The sequence below is a fragment of the Hakea prostrata genome, chromosome 1 (genome assembly GCF_041222555.1).
Source record: "Hakea prostrata isolate BN-2017 chromosome 1, UWA_Hpros_2, whole genome shotgun sequence".
In the NCBI taxonomy this organism is placed as follows: Eukaryota; Viridiplantae; Streptophyta; class Magnoliopsida; order Proteales; family Proteaceae; genus Hakea; species Hakea prostrata.
In genome coordinates this window covers 50,716,452-50,735,198 of record NC_142600.1, presented here as the reverse complement: position 1 = coordinate 50,735,198, position 18,747 = coordinate 50,716,452, and the positions used below count along the sequence as shown (strand labels likewise).

Genomic DNA, 18,747 nt, shown 5'->3' with positions numbered 1-18,747 from the left:
CATTTCAGATGTGACGCTTCATACTCAAAAACTCATAGAAGCAACTTTGAGTATTGCTCCTAAACACAGATGAGGAGATGAGTTCAAGGTGGAAACAATGGAAGAAGTAGATGTAGGAGTGGAAATAGCAGAGGAAGCCGAGCTCTCATATGCTCTCTCATTGGCCTTAACTCTCGCCGCATGATGAAACTCGGAGGGAAAATCAGCAACACGCTAGTGGTAATCTAGGTCGATTGTGGTTGAACCCATAACTTCATTTCACAAAGGCTTGTGGAACCCTTAGGGCTAACAATGTAAGGGAAGATTTTTCATGTGGTTTGGGACTATGCCCAGAGTGATAGAACAGGGGGTTTATCATGACATGACTAACACATCCCCATCACAATCGATAAGAACATTTTTTGTAAGAATCTTCTTCTGTTCAACCTTGGCAATGTAGATGTCATTCTAGGGGTTGAATGGCTGTCCACGCTCGGCAATATCCCGTAGAAACAGGCGGCTTCCAATAATGCATTTCAGGTGGGAAGGGAAGTTGGTAAAACTGCGTGGAGACTCTACATTACTTCAAGTTAACACAAGCATTGAAAGATTATTGAAGACAATTTAGGCCGGGGGTGAAGGGTAGTAGCTGAAACCCATGACATGAACCTTCTAGTAGCAAGAGAAGTCAAAGACGCTGAGGTGAAGTAGCAACTATCCAAGTATGTATGAGAATTTGTTTGTCAAGCCAATGGGTCTACCCCATGCAGATCCCACGACTTTTATACTCCAAACATAAAGCCCTATGGCCCCTAACACTATCCCCATAAGAACAAGGTGGAGACACTTGTGGGAGAGATGCTAGCTAAGGGACTGATACATCCTACTTTAAGTCCTTATTCGAGTCCAATTTAATTGGTTCGAAAATATGGCGTGTGGCAATTTTGAATCGATTATCAGGCACTTAACAAGCTGATCATCCCCGAAAAATTCCCCATACCCATGATCGATGACCAGTTGGATGAGTTGGGTTCAGCAAGGATGTATAGTAAGCAGAATTTGAAGTTGGTTAGCATCAGATTCGGGTGGCCATGGGGATGTGGAGAAGACTGCTTACCCACTCAAAACAGACAGTACAAGTTCTTTGTAATGTCGTCTAGGCTCTCCAATGCACCAACCACTTTTCAGACTCTTATAAATGAGATATTCCACGAAAACCTGAGAAAGTTTGTGCTAGTTTTTGTTGACGATAACTTGGTGTTCAACAAATCGATGGAGGATCACTTGGGTCACCTACAAACTACGATTACATCATTATCTTGCATTGCTTAGCGGTGAAATCGAAAGAAATGTATATTTGCAATGACTAAACTAGAATATTTGGGACATGATATTCGAAGAGTCGTCTAGGCTCTCCAATGCACCAACAACTTTTCAGGCTCTCATGAATGAGATCTTCCACGAAGACTTAAGAAAGTTTGTGCTAGTTTTTGTTGACGATAACTTGGTGTCAAAAGATCAATGGAGGATCACTTGGGTCACCTACAAACTACGATTACATCATTAACTTGCACTGCTTAGCGGTGAAATCGAAAGAAATGTATACTTGCAATGACTAAACTAGAATATTTGGGACATGATATCCGAAGAGGGGGTGGCACCTAACCCCTAGAAAATCTGTTACATGGTTGAGTGGAGTGGCTCCGACTGAAGAACATCTGAACACTGAGGGGGTCTTTAGGTCTCACAAGGGACTATGAGAGATTTGTCAAGGACTACAAAAAGGTGGCAACCCACTTACGAATCTATTGAAGAAAGATGCATTTCGTTAGGGTGATTTAGCTACTAAAGCATTCTCGGCACTGAAAGCAACTACGAACACAGTACCAATGTTAGCCATGCCAAAATTTTCCAAGGAGTTTGTGGTGGAAACCAATGCATCCGGAGTGGGTCTGGGAGCTATTCTTATGCAAGAGGGCCATCCCATTGTTTTTTGGAGTCAATCGTGTCGCACTCAGGGTTGGTGTATGAAAGGAGTTGATGGCAATTGTTCTAGCTATTCACAAGTGGCGTCACTACCTAATTGGGAGGCACTCCAAGGGAGGACAAACGAAAGTAGTTTGAAGTATCTTTCAGACCACAATATAGTGGCGAAGGATTGAAAAAAATGGATTGCAATGTTTTTGGGATATGATTTTGAGATCATTTACCAGCTGGACAGCGAGAACAAGGCTACAGATGCTCTATCTCGACAAATGGAAGGTGACACTCGTCTCTCTACTCTTCCGGCTGTAGTATGGCAAGATAATGGATGAAGAAGTACAGGCTTCAGACTGTTACTAGTCAGTAATTCAGGCCCTGCTTCATAGCTCCCAAGAATTTCCAAATTACCAATTAAACAACAGGACACTCTTCTAAGAGGGCAGAGTGGTACTTTGCGAGGCTCCCAATTGATCCCAAAGCTGTTGGCTGAATTCCACTCTACCTCCATCAAAGGCAATTTGGGGTTCCTTTGCACATGCAAGCAGCTATCTAGATTTTTGTATTGGGTCAGCATGAAAACTGAAGCAGTCAAGAACAGAATTCAATCAAGAGACGATGGTGGGAGAGAGAGAAGATGAAGACAGAGGTATCGTGTGTGTCCTCTCCTCCTCTTGTAATCCTTTATTTACAATAGAAAGATACAGTCCTATACTATTTAGGAATGTAAATATCAGTCTAATTACAATAAATAAATAAAAAAACCAAAAACTAACATACCAAAACTGTTTTGACTCGTGCTACAAGAAACTTGCGGCCCAAGTATTGGTTCAACACCCCCTTCAAGTCGGAGCATATACATTACCAAGGCCAAGTTTAACACATCCAGATTTGAAGGATGGTCCATAAACTGCTTTAGTAAACAAATCTGCCAACTAATCATGTGATCAGACTAAATGGGTAACAATGGTGCCTTTTTGTACTTCATCTCGAACAAAATGGAGATCCACTTTAATATGCTAGTGCACTCCATAAAGACGGGATTTCTGGCTATGTAGGTTGCTGCCTGGTTGTCACAGAATAGTTTTATAGGTTCTTCCTTTCTAAATCCAATTTCCTGCATAAGCCCTTTAATCCAAAGTAATTCTAACATTGTATGAGCCATTGCTCTGTATTCAGCTTTTGCACTTGAAAGTGCCACCGTGGTTTGTCTCTTGCTCCGCCAAGTGATGAGATTTCCATCAAGGAGGTACAATAATCTGTGGTAGATTTTCGATCATCTGCTGAATCTGCCCAATCTGCATCTGAGTATGCTTGAACTTCAATACTTGCATTGGGTTTGTAAATTAACCCTTTTCCTGGAGCACCCTTTAAATAACTCAAGATCTTGCATACAGCTTCCAAATGTTTTTCTTAGGTTTTAGCAAATGCCTACTCACCACCCCTACTGCATAAGAAATATCTGATTGCATGACCGTTAAATAAATTAACTTTCCCCCAAGCTGTCAGTATCTATGGGGGTCTTCATAGTCCTCTTTATCACCATCAAGGCTAAAGTTTCCATCCATTGGGCTGCGTTTGTTTGCAAAGGTGGGGTGAGAAAAAAGGGGTGGGAAAAAAACCATGTGGGCCCCATGTGTAGTGGGGTGAGGGAGAAGGAAAGAAAAGGAAGGGATTTTGTGAAAAAGTGTTAATTGTGGGTCCCACTTTTTACTTTTCTACACTTTTTCACAAAGTCCCACACATTTTGTGGGGTTTTGAAAAGGCTTGGGGTGGGAAAGTTGGTTTGCCACCTCACCAAACAAGTTTCCTTAAATTAAGGAAACTTGTCTCTAACTTTTCCACCCCAAGCAACCAAACAAACTACATTTTTAAGATCTAAAGGAAAAGTTCAGTTTTTCAAGAATTTTCCCACCCCAACTTTATTCCAGCAAACAAACGCAGCCTTGGGGTTTCAACTGGTTCACACTCAAGTTTTCCAGTTTCAGCCAGTAAATTAAGGACATATTTTTTTGGGAGAGGCTTATTCTTTTTGACTTCTCACCTCCTCAATTCCCAAGAAATAGATTAGTTGGCCCAAATCAATGATCTGAAATTACTGTTGTAAATAGGTTTTCACTTTATCAATGCCTTCCCTATCATTTCCGGATAGGATGATGTCGTCTACATAGACAACTAAAACAACAATTTTGTCTCCTTCCTACATTATCATCACTGAATGATCTAAGTAGCATGTCCAAAAGCCAATTTTTGAAACTACGGAAACAAACTTATCATACCATGCTCGTGGTGATTGTTTTAAGCCATAGATGGAGCGATGGAGTTTACATACCTTGGTAGCATCCCTTGAACAACATACCCAGGAAGTTGCTCTAAATACACTTCTTTTGTAAGATGTATAGAAATGTTGTTTTGACATCTAACTAGTACAAGGGCCAAAATCCAAATTGGCAACAAGTGAAAGAAGAATGCGAACTGAATTTAATCTTACCACTGGTGAGAAGGTCTCAAAATAGTCTAGGTCATATGTCTATGTATATCCTTTGGCCACAAGACGCGTTCTCAAGCGCTCAACTGTCCCATCAACACAGTATTTAACTACATACACCCGTCGACACCCGTCAATTTCTTTTCCGGGAGGCAGGTCCACTAATGTCCAAGTGCTACCAGAATGCATAGCACCCATCTCATTGTCCATTGCAGCCTTCCAGCCAGGATTATTTAGGGCTTCAGTTACGGAAGTGGGAATAGGGTGATCATTAAAGGATTTATCAAGGACTTGATAGGTTGAAGGTAAATAAGAGATAGCTACAAAGTTGGTTATGGTGTAGGCGACATTGGCTGTATTTATCTGAGTGCAAAATCTTTTAGGTTTCTAAAGAGCTATTGGTAGGTCTACAAATTGTCAGCAACAAGAAGAACATTTGGTATAAGTACATGTGAGTGATCATTCTACCTGGGACCATCTGCCATTTTATTATTTCTTTGGTGAGTCTGTATAGGAACTGGAGGTGTTTTAACTTTTAAACAGTGGCTTATTCGGAATAGGATCAAAACATTTATAACATTTTTGAGTTTTAGAGTAACCTAAAAACATAAATTTGACCGTCAAAGGACTCAGTTTATTTGATGGATGGCAAATATAAGTAGAACAGATGCACCCAAAAATTTCGAGGTGAGAGACTAAATAGGGGACGGGACAAACCACTTGAAAGGGGATTTTGTTTTGAAGAACCGATAAGGACATGTAATTAATCAATGTACATGTTAGTTTAAACATGTCAGACATCTTTAAAATAGAGTGCCTGATACAAGAAACACACACTAAGTATCTTGAAAAGCTCCACAATATGCTCCAAAAATGACATACATGCTTTTAATAATAACCTCCTATTTTTAAATATAAAAAAATATATATGTATAACTATATAAGTATTTTTTAATATATAAATAATTTTAAAATATATAAAATACACACAAACTATCTTAAAAATATCCACAACATGCTCCAAAAATTGCATACATGCTTCCACTAATACTCCACCATTTTAAAATTTAAAACAGAAATTAATTGGTTTTTTTTTAATATTTAAATATTTTTTTAATTATTTAATATATATTAAATACAGTAAAATTACATAATTAATAGAAAAAAAATTAATTCAACACCATCACAGCAATATGGTGTCTCAACTCTCACATACATTCATTTGAAGCTTATACATGTACTATACATATACATTTTTAGCAATATACATAATTTAGTAAATAATTTTTAATAATAGAAAAATCAAAAAATAGTAGGAAGAATCAAAAAATAATTTTGACACTGCAAATTCATAGATCAACACTCTAAAGTAAACATAAATAAATTTGGAAGCAATCTAACATGATTTAAGGCACAAATGAAACAAAAATCAAAAAATGAGGAAGTTGGTTACTCACCTTGCAAGATTTGAAAAAATGCACAAATGGAGGAGCAAATCAAGTGTTTGAAGGAAAAGGAATATTAGAAATTAGGTGTAGAAGGGGATGAAAGTAAGTGAAATCAGCAAAATCTTCAAAAGGATGTCGAAATCTCCAGAGCAATATCGCTTGATACTGCTCGAAATGACGGTAAGGTCGAAAATGAGCTCGAGTTGGATACTTTAAAGCCTGTGGAAGTATCATTTCGGCCCGATATGGTATCGGGCCGAAATATCGGCCGATACTAAACGATACAGGATACATTTCGTGCCTACTACTACATTTCGTTTCGATTTGGAATTTTGCAGGCATTTCGGTCGAAATTTCGACCATTTCGATAGAATTTTTTTCCATGACACCAAAACCTTTTGGAAACATTCATGTGTAGCAAAAGTGACCATGTAACCTCTAGGAAGTGTCGGGTTTTTTCACCCGGCGACTCCATTTTCTTATGGAGTGTTACAGAAACTTGTCTGATGGATGGTCCCTTTGAAGCACGGAACACAAAAATCTCATTTTTTGTATACTCTAGAGCATTATTTGACCGAAAAAGTTTAATCGTTTTACCAAAGTGTGTTTGAATTTCTATAAAAACTAGTTGAAAAATCATCATGAATTCAGATCTATATTTTAATACATATATAACCATATCATTCAAGAATGATCATCAACAAAAGTCACGAATATTCATAACTAAATCAATTTGAAATCTTAAAAGCACTAAATGTCTAAATCAAAAATTTCTAAACCACTAGAAGCAAACAAAGGAAAGGAAGTTCTATGGTGTTTTCCTAACTCACAAGCTTCACATTCAAGAGATGTAACATCCATGCAAGAAGGAACTACAAGTCTAAGTTTTGATAAACATAAGTGACCTAAACGTCTGTGCCATTGTAAGGCACTCGATTCTGACATAGAATTAGCAATGATAGAATTTAAGGCAGATGATTCCAGGTAGTATAATCCATCTCGTTCATGTCCTAAACCAGTCGTTCTCCCTATCATGTTGTCCTCAAACTCACAGAAAGATCGATTAAAAACAACAATGCAATTAAAGTCACAGGAAAGCTTGCTAACAAATAAAAGGTTGACAGGAAATTAGGTATGAAAAGTACAAATTTTAGGGCATAATTGGGATAAGAAGATACATCTCCAATTCCTATGGCAAGTATGGTAGTGCCGCCCATCTCTAAGACTTGCTCATAAAAATAAATAAGGCTTTTAAAAAGGGGTTTATAGGAGGGGTCCGGTTCTCGCTTAGTGGCAAAGAGGTTCACTCAACAATATGGGCTTGATTATAAGGAGACGTTCAGCCCTGATTGGCCAATAATGGGTGAAGAAAAAAATTTTGAAGTTAGAAAGTAGGGTGGAATTTCCTGTTATATGAGAGGAGGCTCCAAAGCCTATCAACTAAGAATTAGGACTAAAAGAAAGCAAAACATGGTTACCTAAGGGTGTCAATGTCGCAGTTGAGGTAGGTTGAGGAGAGGTTTCTATTTGTTGAAGGCGTTGAAGAATCTAAGTTATCTCGTCTTTAGCAGTCGAACTAACTGGATTTGAACTTGAAGGTGCTTCAACAGTGTTTGCAGCTTTAGACCGATACTGATTGTTAAGATTGTTGCCCAATTTGGTCTACCATGCTTTATGTTTCTTCAGTATAATTTTGTTTGCCCTAGTGAGCACATGTCCTTGATGCTCTGCTCTTTCGGAGTAAGCTAAATTTCTTCCCCTAACACATCCACCGACAGAGGCTCCTCTACCTCTAGATGGGAACCCTAGCCCGTGACTAGCCACCATTGTAGAATTGTCTTTAGGTGGGGCAGCAATATTCCTTGCAGGAGTCATGCATTGTATTCTTTCAAATAGAGATGGTACATTTTCACTTGTCAGAATTTGGTTGCGAATGGGATGATAATCTGGGTTAAGACTAACTAGAAATTGTGCCAATTGTATTTCAGCCCTTGGTTCTCGTAATTTTTCAGCATCTGTAGTAAAAGGCTGGTAAACAACCAATTCTTCCGGTATCCCTTTGTATGTACTGTAGTGGTCAACTAGGGATTGATCTCCATGTGTAAATTGAACCACTTTTCATAGAGGTGGTAAATAAGGGAAACATTTTTCTCACCAGAGTAGGTTTCCTTCAGATCATCCCAGATATTCTTGGTAGTAGCATGAAATATGATGTTGTTAGCAATCTGAGGCACGACACTATTCCAAAACCAGATTTTAATAGTGGAATCCTCTCTACTCCATGTTTCGAAATTCTGTAGCAGATTTCTCATTCAATGTCTCCAATTTTGGTGGGTCTTGTGTCAAACGTTTTTCTTTTCCTTTGGCACGTATAAAGGCAAGCACCGATTGGTACCATAGTAAATAGTTACCAACGCCATTCAGTTTGTTCGTGGTGACTTGAATTTGAAACGATTCAACTTGTGTAGCTTCAGCCATGAAGTAGAGATAAGAGGTAGGTTACAGAAGATTTAATGGTGCATAAAATAGCACTAAACCAACATAGTAGGCAGCTTTGTGGTACTGCAACCAAGAGAACAGCAAGAACTTTGAAGTTGATCAGAAGAGAAAGAAAGAAGTCCCTAGATCAAACTACAGCTCTGATGCCATGAAGCAGTCAAGAACAAAATTCAATCAAGAGACGATGGTGGGAGAGAGAGAAGATGGAGAGAAGGTATAGTGTGTGTCCTCTCCTCTTATAATAATTTATTAATAATAGAGAGATACAATCCTATACTATTTAGGAAAGTAAATATTAGTCTAAATTACAACCAAAAATAACCAAAAAACTAACATCCCAAAACTGCTCTGACTTACGCTACGAGAAACTTGCGGCCCAAGTATTGGTTCGACAAAAACAATCGGGAGTTTGTAGCCAAGTGTAACACATGCCAACGTAGCAAGCACCAGTCTATAAAACCAGTAAGCCTATTCCACCCTTGCCAATTCTAGACTGGGTGTTGGAGGATGTTAGCCTGGATTTTATGGGAAGGCTTACCAAAATCCCCGGAGGGGATACCATACTAGTTGTGGTGGATAAACTTTCCAAGTACGCGCACTTCATCTCAATGACCACCCCTACTTGGCGAGAGACGAGGCATTAGTTTTCAGCATGGAGGTGCCAAGACTTCACAGGTTCCAAGGTCTATTCTATATGAGAAACAGAGGATCTTCATTAGAAACTTTTCAAGGGAACTATTTAAACTGGCAAGTACAAACCTCAGCTCAATAGTGTCTCTAAGCCACAAGCGGATGGCCAAACCATGGTGGTCAATCAATGCTTGGGGATTTATCTTAGGAATTTCTGTGCTCATTAACCTAAAGACTTGACAACTTGGCTCGTGTGGGTAGAAAATTAGTACAAGACCACTTATCATTTAGCTACAAAGATGACACCAGTTCAAGTTGTATATGGCCAAGAACCCCCGACATTGCTATGATGTGGTCAATGAGGTCGATGTGTTTCATCAGTTGAGTCCTCCTATAGTGGGTGTTGGGTCGATCCATGGGTTATAATTAGCCCATGGTGATGTGAACAAAGCTGAGTCCTCCTATAATTGGGCCCAAACCCAGACCCAAAAGGCCCAATCCAAAGCTGGCTGAATACCCCAAGGGTATTTTGATCATTTTTTCAGCTGTTTTGGGTTCACAAAAGGTCTGCTTTGAAACCCCTCGATCCAAGGGTCATGGATCTATCTTTGCTTTTCTATTTGGGCTAATATTTTGAGTTATGACAGAGTCACAGTCTATGTGAGACTTTGAGTTAAAGTCCAATTTTCAAAAAGGACCCTATTAGTAATTTGATTCCTTCAAGGTCTCTTATGTAAGAGTCTAATTAGGGTTTCTTTAAAATCATTTTTTTATTAAGTAGTCGAGTCCTTATTGTTATTAATTAGTTGAGTCCTTTGTAAAGAGAGTCCTTTATGGATAAGATTGCCAGTTTGAGTCTTAGTCAAAGTGTCAAACTGCTTAAGTAAGGCTATAAAAGCCCACCCCTCACCCACTATTGGGTACGATGAACGAATAAATAATCTGAATGTCCGGGTATGGAGTCGTTTTTTCTCATTTATTTGCTTCTCTTTGTTATTTCCTATGTTCCCATTCAATTTAATTCCATTTCCACTTAATAATTTTTTCCCTTAAATTTGCTTTATAGGATCTTTTACATTTTTTTCTGAATTTAATTCCCCTAGTCTCTAGAGTTCCCCCTGCATAATGAACTACCAAGTAGGAGATGCGGTCTTTCTCGAACTCCAGCCTTACCAATTCAAACAGTTGGTCTAAGGACCAAATAAGAAGCTCAGCCACCAATACATGGACCTCACCCAATTGAAGCACAACTAGTGGCCTACAAGCTTCTGCAACCGACTCCAAGGTGCACCCAATCCTTCATGTCTCCCAACTGAAGGAAGTGAGATCCCATGTAACCCCTCAGCCACTTCATTCCTGGCTAGTTGAAGATTGGGAGCTGCAACTCACCCCAGAGGAGCCACTAGGCATTTGTTATTCCCCAGAAAGAGCTCTTGAAGTGCTCCTGAGGTGCTGATCAAGTGGAAGAACTTACCACCTTGCAAAAACACATGGAAGAACTCTGCTCACATGCATAACTAATTCCTGATTTTCACTTTGAGGACGAGGTGATACTGGAGTTGATAGGCCTCTAGTGACTCAGGTGTACACCTGCAGCAGAACAGGGGGCCACAGGAGAGCATTCCCAGCTGAGCATGTAGGAGACAAGATCAGCTGAAAGAAACAGGGACAGGTGGCAAAAGGAGACTGGGAGCAGCCACACCTATGCACACAAGGAGCAGACCTACACAGAATGTTGGACCAAGTGGAAGGAAAAGAGTGAAGAATGAGAGGCACGTAGTTAGCAGAGCCACCGTTACATGGAGGGGAAGGAAGGAAGAGAAGGTAAGCAAGAAGCAAGCAGTAGAGCAAGCTGGGTTTGTGAGAGCTAGGCTCTCAGGTAGGTGTGAAAAGGTGTCTTCAGGTGTTAAAACTGTTGGTCCATGTAATACATCCATGTTGTTAATGAAAGAATCATTTCAATCTTCTAATCTATTCTGTGTTGCTTTATGTATCCTGTGCTTGTGAGTGTGATGTGGGTGGGTCTCAGCTATGGCAACAGGGTCTTAACATGTGGTTTTGATAGAACTAAAAACCTTAGAAGAATAAACTTAATCCAGCTGTACAAGTGGTGGTAGGAGTGGGTGATGTGGACTAAAGTCTATGTTGGAATATTGCCATAGAATTAAGCTCACTCCAGGATCCTCTTCCCTGAGAATCAGCAGTCTTATAGGTCTGAAAATACCCTCTGGTTGATGCTCTGTGGATGGATTTAAGGTTTGCAAGGGTTAGGCTAGGGTTTGGGTAGATTCAGCCAGCCAGACTTGGGGGCTCAGAGTTTTAAGGGTTTGTAACCTTACTCTAATTATAGTTTCAGATCTGAATTTTATAGTTTCGAGGTTTTGAAATCGAGGATAGGAATTAGGGTTTCTAGAGTCTAGGTCAAGTGCTACTTAGGGCTGATCAAGTCTAAGTCTAGAAGGGTTTAAGGTTTGGTTGAAGAGTTGAAGAGTTTTAGGAATCTGAAAATTCTAGGGTTAGGGTTTCTAATGCAGAAGATGAACTTGCAGAATGCCCAGTCTCGTCTAGGGTTTCAGTATGGGAAGGGCTGGAGTTCAGGATTGAGGGTAGGGGGCTGGAATTAGGGTTTAATTCTAAAAGGGAAAGGGTTCAGACCTAGGGGATAGGGTTCTAACTGTATTAAAAAGCTTATGAAATCAGGTTGTTTCTTTAAATTCAGGAATTTTCAGAAGCTGCCGCAGGTTTCTAAGAAGGAAAAGAAGAAGAAAACCTAAGGGGGAAGGGCTGGTGTTGGAACAAACACCAGGAAATAGTGAATCAAAAAGAAACAAACTATCACACAGATTTAACGTGGTTCACACACCGATGTGGTATGCTACGTCCACGGGCGAAGAAGAAGAGTTTTTCCACTATGTAGAAGAAGAACAAAAGATCTCACAACCAATCGCCAAGAACTGCATTATAAGAACTCTCACCCAAAACCTTAATCGAAAATCCCAAATCTCTCAATAATGTGGTAGGCGAACATAAGATACATATATATATATATATATACTTCAATCAGGTAAACAGATCAACCCATCAGGTCGGGTCGTACCGTAACGCGGGGAGCTCCACCCCGGACCCTCTCCATAGACCAAGATCAATGGTGGGCTCCAAGCTTGGGCAATCCGCTTCCACCACAAATCTCCACAAACAGGTCATTCAGGTTGCCCGCCAAAATATGTCGGTGCGGGTCCATCTTCCAAATTGGGTACAAGAATTCGGGTCAAAACATAAGAGCTGGAATGGTAGGAAGGTAGGGGATCAGGTATTAGGGAAGGGGGAGGGTTTTTAAGGCTGCAGCAGGGTTGGGAAGGGATTGGGGAATGTCCATGATGGGGGAGGGTTGCTGGAGTTGCAGGGAATTAGGTTAGGGAGGTAAGGGGGGACTTGAGGATGGACAAGATGGAGGTGAGTGGATTAGGATGAAGGGTAGGGGATTGGTACACCATGCAGAATATTCACTCTTGTAGCTGCCGCAAGATTCCCCAAAGGAACCCACGACTCCTCTTGCCTCAAACTCCCAATCAATGTCTATTAATTCAAATCAACTTGTGGATTATAGAGAATGAAGACATACTCATAGCCCCTAAAAAGAAAGCACACTAGAACTAAACTTAGGAAACCAACTTGCTTTCAAACTACCAATCCAATTCTAATGAACACTCTTGACCCTAACAAGGATTCTATTATATCTCACTCTAGAAGGATCCAATCTGGAATATAAGAGTAGACATAGAATCCCTACAAGAAGTAGACTGGGACTAGGGACTCCACACCAACTCAAGAATCCAACAATAATAAGGACTCTTCAATAACTTACAAATAATGACTCTATTGCAAAACTAAAGGAGATCTAGGGTCCTACTAACATGCTGGACCCAATGATACCCTAACTTGGACTCCACGAATGTTGTCAAAAATATCCAAAATACCCCTAGTAAGACTAGGAGCTGTAGGATTTTGGTAAGTAACCCTAGGCTCTATGTGCCATTGGAAATGACTTACATCAGTTGGAGTTGCCATAGTAGGTGGTCAACAAAGAAGCCTCTTATCCAAGAAGAGGAATGAAAGAGGGGGAAAAAATACTTCAGAGCTGAAGGATAAAAAGAGTTGCATGGGTCCTTTCACCTTAATCTTAACCATTCTACGTAAGGCTATAATGGTATTTCATATTTGATACTAATAGTTCTAATGGAACTGGAGGCATGTGAAGTTTAAACTTACATTGGGTATTTGTGAATAAAGTGCTGTTTTGGGTGTCTCTATCATTTGTTAATATGTAGTCGATTCTCCAACCAATCTACATCTTTGTGCATAACTTGAAAATTGTTGCAAAACACACTTAAAAGGTAACTTTATTAAACCATTAAAAAAGGGCTCACCTGTACTTCTTCATTGTGAAAGTGCTTCTGTATGGTGTCCATTATTTGATCAGCATGTGCACACAGTTTAGTGCAGAACTCAGCCAAAGTAGAGGTAGCACTGGCACTTTGTATGCTTTCTATCAAGCATCTGAACTTATTAAACTGACTCGCTTCCTCAGCATGCTCCTGAGCAAAAGAGAGTTCCTCATCCACTGCAGGGAATATAACTTTGTCCTCGGCAATACTGCATCCAGAGTGGCAGGATTCACATTTAAATAAAGGAAGAGAATGAACATGTGAAGTCCAAGAGTAGCAACAGAAGCATCTCTATATTTACACATTTTTTGTTTAATAACCAAAATAAACCAGTAAAAACAACTGTTTTAACAAAATGAGATTTCAAAGATGCCCATCCAGTGCACAGGTGATTGAAATCAAGGATGAAGAAGAAATGATCAAGAGAGTTCAGCCAGCCCAACCAGATTTGGACCTGAGTTAATCTGGTGTGGTTGATCTGATGATTTGCTGATTTCGATGGAGCATATTCAAAGTGACCAGACCGCAATTAGTATGGAGACCACTAGGGAGTGTTATCTGGGAATATGGGCTGCAATGGCAAGCTTCTTCTGTTTCTTTTTACAATTTAGTCTCGATCTTATTAAAAAGCTAAGAACAGGTTTCCATTTATTACTGCTTTCTAGTCTGTAATGTTTCTGGAAGGAAAATCTCAGGATGAGGAGTTTCTACTTTTGAAATATCCAATTAGTAAACGTCACTATACTAATTAATAAAGAGAAGCAGCTGGACAAAGGGCATGATTTGAGTTTTTTTTTGCTGTGTGAATCAGTGAGGTGAGGTGCCAATGGAGAAATACCGAAGTCTCTGAAAGATAGACCAAGGCCATAGGTTGGAGGCCTTAGTTATATCCCTTCCCCTTCTTCTACCTGTCAAGTTTCCTAGTTTCTATTTCAATGTTCCATAATAGCCTTCATCTGAGAATACTAAAACCATGTTCTCTCATAATTCTTTTACTGTTTTGATCATCAGAAGGTTGTGTTACTGATTCTCCATTGGAAGGCTTTGAGGACAATACAGTACTATGGCACCATTCTGTTGTGTGTTCCTGAACTGCATCTGTGAATGGAAATTACCTAATCATTCAACCAGTAGCAGAAGTTCATTTTCTGGTATGTTTGTACCAAAACCCTAGATGTTCTTTGATAAAAATTCTTGAATAACCAATGCCGGATTCTGCTGAGGTACTGAGTTTTTAATTTTAAAACATACTTGCTCTTTTGGAGCTTATCACATCTGTCTTTATCTAACCATCAAGGCTGGAATTTTACGGATTTTTTTTGGGTAAAAGGAATTTTAAGGATTTCACCTGACCAAGCATAAGCTTATTGTTATATCTGTAAATGAGATCCAAGTTCAACTCAGTGGTGCAATCCAGGGTTCTCATCTGGTTCAGATCACTTATGGGCCGACCAAATACTACACAATTCAAACAATGAGTGGATGCAAATCTTTAAATTAAAGTTATCCTAAAATTAAATTAAATTAAATATAAATAAATAAAAACTAGCATAAACCATGAACGATAAGCATTTTTTAGGATTAAAGAAATCACATTTAGAAAATAATACCATGAAAAGGAGGGGAATAATTTCGAATACCGATTAAAAAGATGACTTAATGTACAGCTAAGATCAAGGATGAATTGGCCCAAATTAAACCCACAAACAAGAGAATTAGAAATAATAAAATAGAAACAAAGAGACAAGAGCAGAGAATGGAGATACAAGGATTTAGCTCTCAACAGCAAGACTCCTTCAGCTAAAGGTGTTTAGCACTCAACAGCAAGGTCCTCACCCTATTTATCACTCAAGCAAGAGACAAGAAAATAACCCAAACCAGGCATCAATTTAGCAATTCATTAAAATCAATGTGTGACGGCCAATGGCATATAGAGAGAGCCTACTCTTACAGAGAAAAAGCTTATGATAGAGTTTGGGAAGTACTAGAGAAAATAAATGTTGCAAATAAATATGTGGACTGTTAGAAAACAAGCTTTAAATAATCAAAATAGCAATTGAACTTGAACAGAGAAAAGAGAGAAGAAGAAGAAGAGAAGAGAGATGAAGAACCAGTAGAAAAAGCCTGTGATTCTTAGCTAAAGAGTCTAGAATCACAGAGCCCTTTTATTTATAGCTTCTAATGAATCTAATACAACTTGAGAGACAAGTAATTGTCTTCTAGAAAAAAGGAAACAAAAAATTACAGCTTTAGTAACTTCCTAACTCCTAATAGAAAGTTCTGAAAATAGAAACTACCACCAAAATAGAAACTATGCTTTCTAAAAATTCCCAAAACTTATGTAGCAAGACTCCCACATTAGAAATAGAAAATAGAATAAAAACAATAGCATAATACTGTTCACGTGAACAGTAAAATTCCCAAATTTACATATACTTCAACACTCCCCCTAAGCTGGAGCATACAAATCTCCCATGCCCAGCTTGCAACAGATAGATTGAAAACTTGGTCTGAACAGAGCTTTGGTGAACAAATCAGCTAATTGGTCAGTAGAGCTCACAAAAGGAGTTGCTATAAGCTTCTTCTTGACTGCATAACGCATAAAGTGACAATCTACCTCTATATGCTTCGTTCTCTCATGGAACACTGGATTACTAGCAATGTAAGTGGCTGCCTGATTATCACAAAACATTTTCATAGGGGCAGAAATTGGAAATCCTATTTCCTCTAACAATGAACGAAGCCACATCAATTCAGCAGCGGTGTGGGCCATAGCCCTATACTCAGCTTCAGCACTAGATCGAGCAATGGTGGACTGTTTCTTACTCTTCCAAGTCACAAGATTTCCACCAAGAAAAGTACAATAACCTGTGGTTGACCGGCGATCAATGACGGATCCAGCCCAATCTGCATCAGAAAAGGCAACCAAGTCCATACTCCGATTTGGTCGATAGATGAGCCCTTTTCCGGGCGCACTCTTGAGGTACCGAAGCACTCTCATCGCTGTGTCCCAATGGGCCTTCCTAGGAAACTGCATAAACTGACTCAACACACCAACAGAATAAGAAATATCAGGACAAGTAACAGTAAGATAAATAAGTTTCCCAATAAGACTCTTGTAACGATGGACATCATCTAACAAGTCACCATCATCAGGTCCTAACTTCAACTGAGGATCCATGGGAATGTCGCTAGGTTTAGAAGCAAGCATGTCAGTCTCAGTCAAAAGATCTAACACATACTTTCTTTGTGACAAACTTACTCCTTTTTTACTGCGGATCACTTCAATCCCCAAGAAATATTGTAGATCACCTAAGTCTTTGGTTTGGAAAGATTTTTGTAAGTGTGCCTTAACTATATGGATTGCATCAACATCATTGCCTGAAAGGACAATATCATCAACATAAACTGCCATAATGACAACACAATCACCCTGCCGTCTAACAAACATAGAGTTATCAGAATAACACTGTACAAAACCAAAACACTCCACAGTCTTGCTAAATTTCTCAAACCAAGCCCGTGGAGACTGTTTGAGTCCATAAATCGCTTTATGAAGCCTGCAAACACGAACATTGTCCTCCCCCTGAGCAACATACCCTGGAGGTTGCTCCATGTAAACTTCTTCATGAAGATCACCATATAAAAATGCATTTTTTATATCAAGCTGAAAAAGTGGCCAATCATAATTCATAGCCAAAGATATCAAGACACGGACAGAATTAAGTCTTGCCACAAGAGAAAAAGACTCAAAATAATCTACACCATATGTTTGTGTATAGCCCTTAGCCACCAAGCGAGCCTTAAGCCTTTCAACCATACAATCAGAATGGTACTTAATAGTATACACCCACCGACAGCGGACCACATCTTTCCCAGGAGGTAAGTTGACTAAAGACCATGTATGACGAGAATGTAAAGCATCCATTTCCACATCCATAGCGGCTTTCCAATCAGGAATTTTAAGAGCTTCGGTATGATGGGTTAGAATATGAACGGCAGACATAGACAAAGCAAGGCAACGAAAGCTAGGAGGGAGATGAGAGGTAAAAACAAAATTGGAAACAGAATAAACAATTAGAGTGTAAAGTGCAAGTACGAGTACGTTTCCTTAAAGCAATTGGTAAGTCATCTGAAGGCGGAGTGGGATCTCCACTAGAAGAATCCGCCGGTGGAGAGGATGAAGAAGGAATATCCGTAGGGCCAGCTTCAGGCTCCACTAAAGGAGAGCCGCTAATATTGTTAGGAGGAGCTCTACTATCCACAATATGTTCTGCCAACTTATGTCTTCGCTGATAAACCTGTAGAGGAACATTGCTAGTAGAAGGAACTAAAGAGGGAATAGGAGGAGTATCATCCAAAACATAGTTTTCAACCAGACACGATTGACTAGGATAATAAGGAGTGTCTTCAAAAAAGGTCACATCCGCACTTGTAAATTGTTTGCGAAGAACTGGATCATAACAGCGAAAACCTTTTTGAGTACGTGAGTACCCAAGAAAAATACACTTAATAGAACGGGGGGAAAGTTTTTCCAAAGTATGTGGTATGTGAACAAAACACACACAACCAAAAATTTTGGGTGTAACTAAAAACGGTTCTCTATTGGGAAAAACAATTGAAAAAGGAGATTTTTCAGAAAGCAAAGGCATAGGCATGCGATTAATTAAATGACCAGCAGTCAAACGGCATCACACCAGTAACTTTGAGAACATTCATCTGAATCAAAATAGCGCGTGCAACCTCCAAGAGGTGACGATTTTTGTGTTCAACCACTCCATTTTGTTGCGGAGTGAATGAACAACTGGTTTGATGAATCATTCCAAGAGAATCACACAGGTTAGATATATCATGTTGCACATATTCTAAAGCATTATCAGACCGAAAATTTTTAATAGGAAGAGAAAATTGAGTCCAAATTTCATGAATAAAACTTTTAAATGTAGTTAAAAACTCTGTCTGATCCTTTAAAAGATACAACCATGTAAGACGGGAGAAATCGTCCACAAAAGTAAAAAAATATCGAAAACCATGCCTATTACTAATTCTACAAGGCCCCAAATATCGGAATGAACAAGAGAAAATAACGACTCACTACAAGAGATAGAGCGTGGAGGATAGGTGGCACGATGATGCTTCCCTAACTCACACGCTTCACAATTTAATCTAGACACTGATTTAAAAGAAGGAAATAAAATTTTTAATCTAGGTAAAGATCGATGGCCTAAACAATAGTGCCACTGGAGAGCATCTACACAATCATCAGAAAGAGCAGCAA

General features: G+C 39.3%; 1 protein-coding gene across 1 annotated transcript in view; it reads right to left on the bottom strand.

Moving 5' to 3' along the window:
* Positions 1-18,747, bottom strand: part of LOC149029103 (zinc finger protein BRUTUS-like) — a 59,830-nt gene that overhangs the window by 22,157 nt on the left and 18,926 nt on the right. Inside the window, exon 5 of the mRNA XM_089140383.1 lies at positions 13,452-13,677. Coding sequence (XP_088996509.1) covers positions 13,452-13,677 — 226 coding nt within the window. The remainder of the gene's footprint in view (positions 1-13,451; positions 13,678-18,747) is intronic.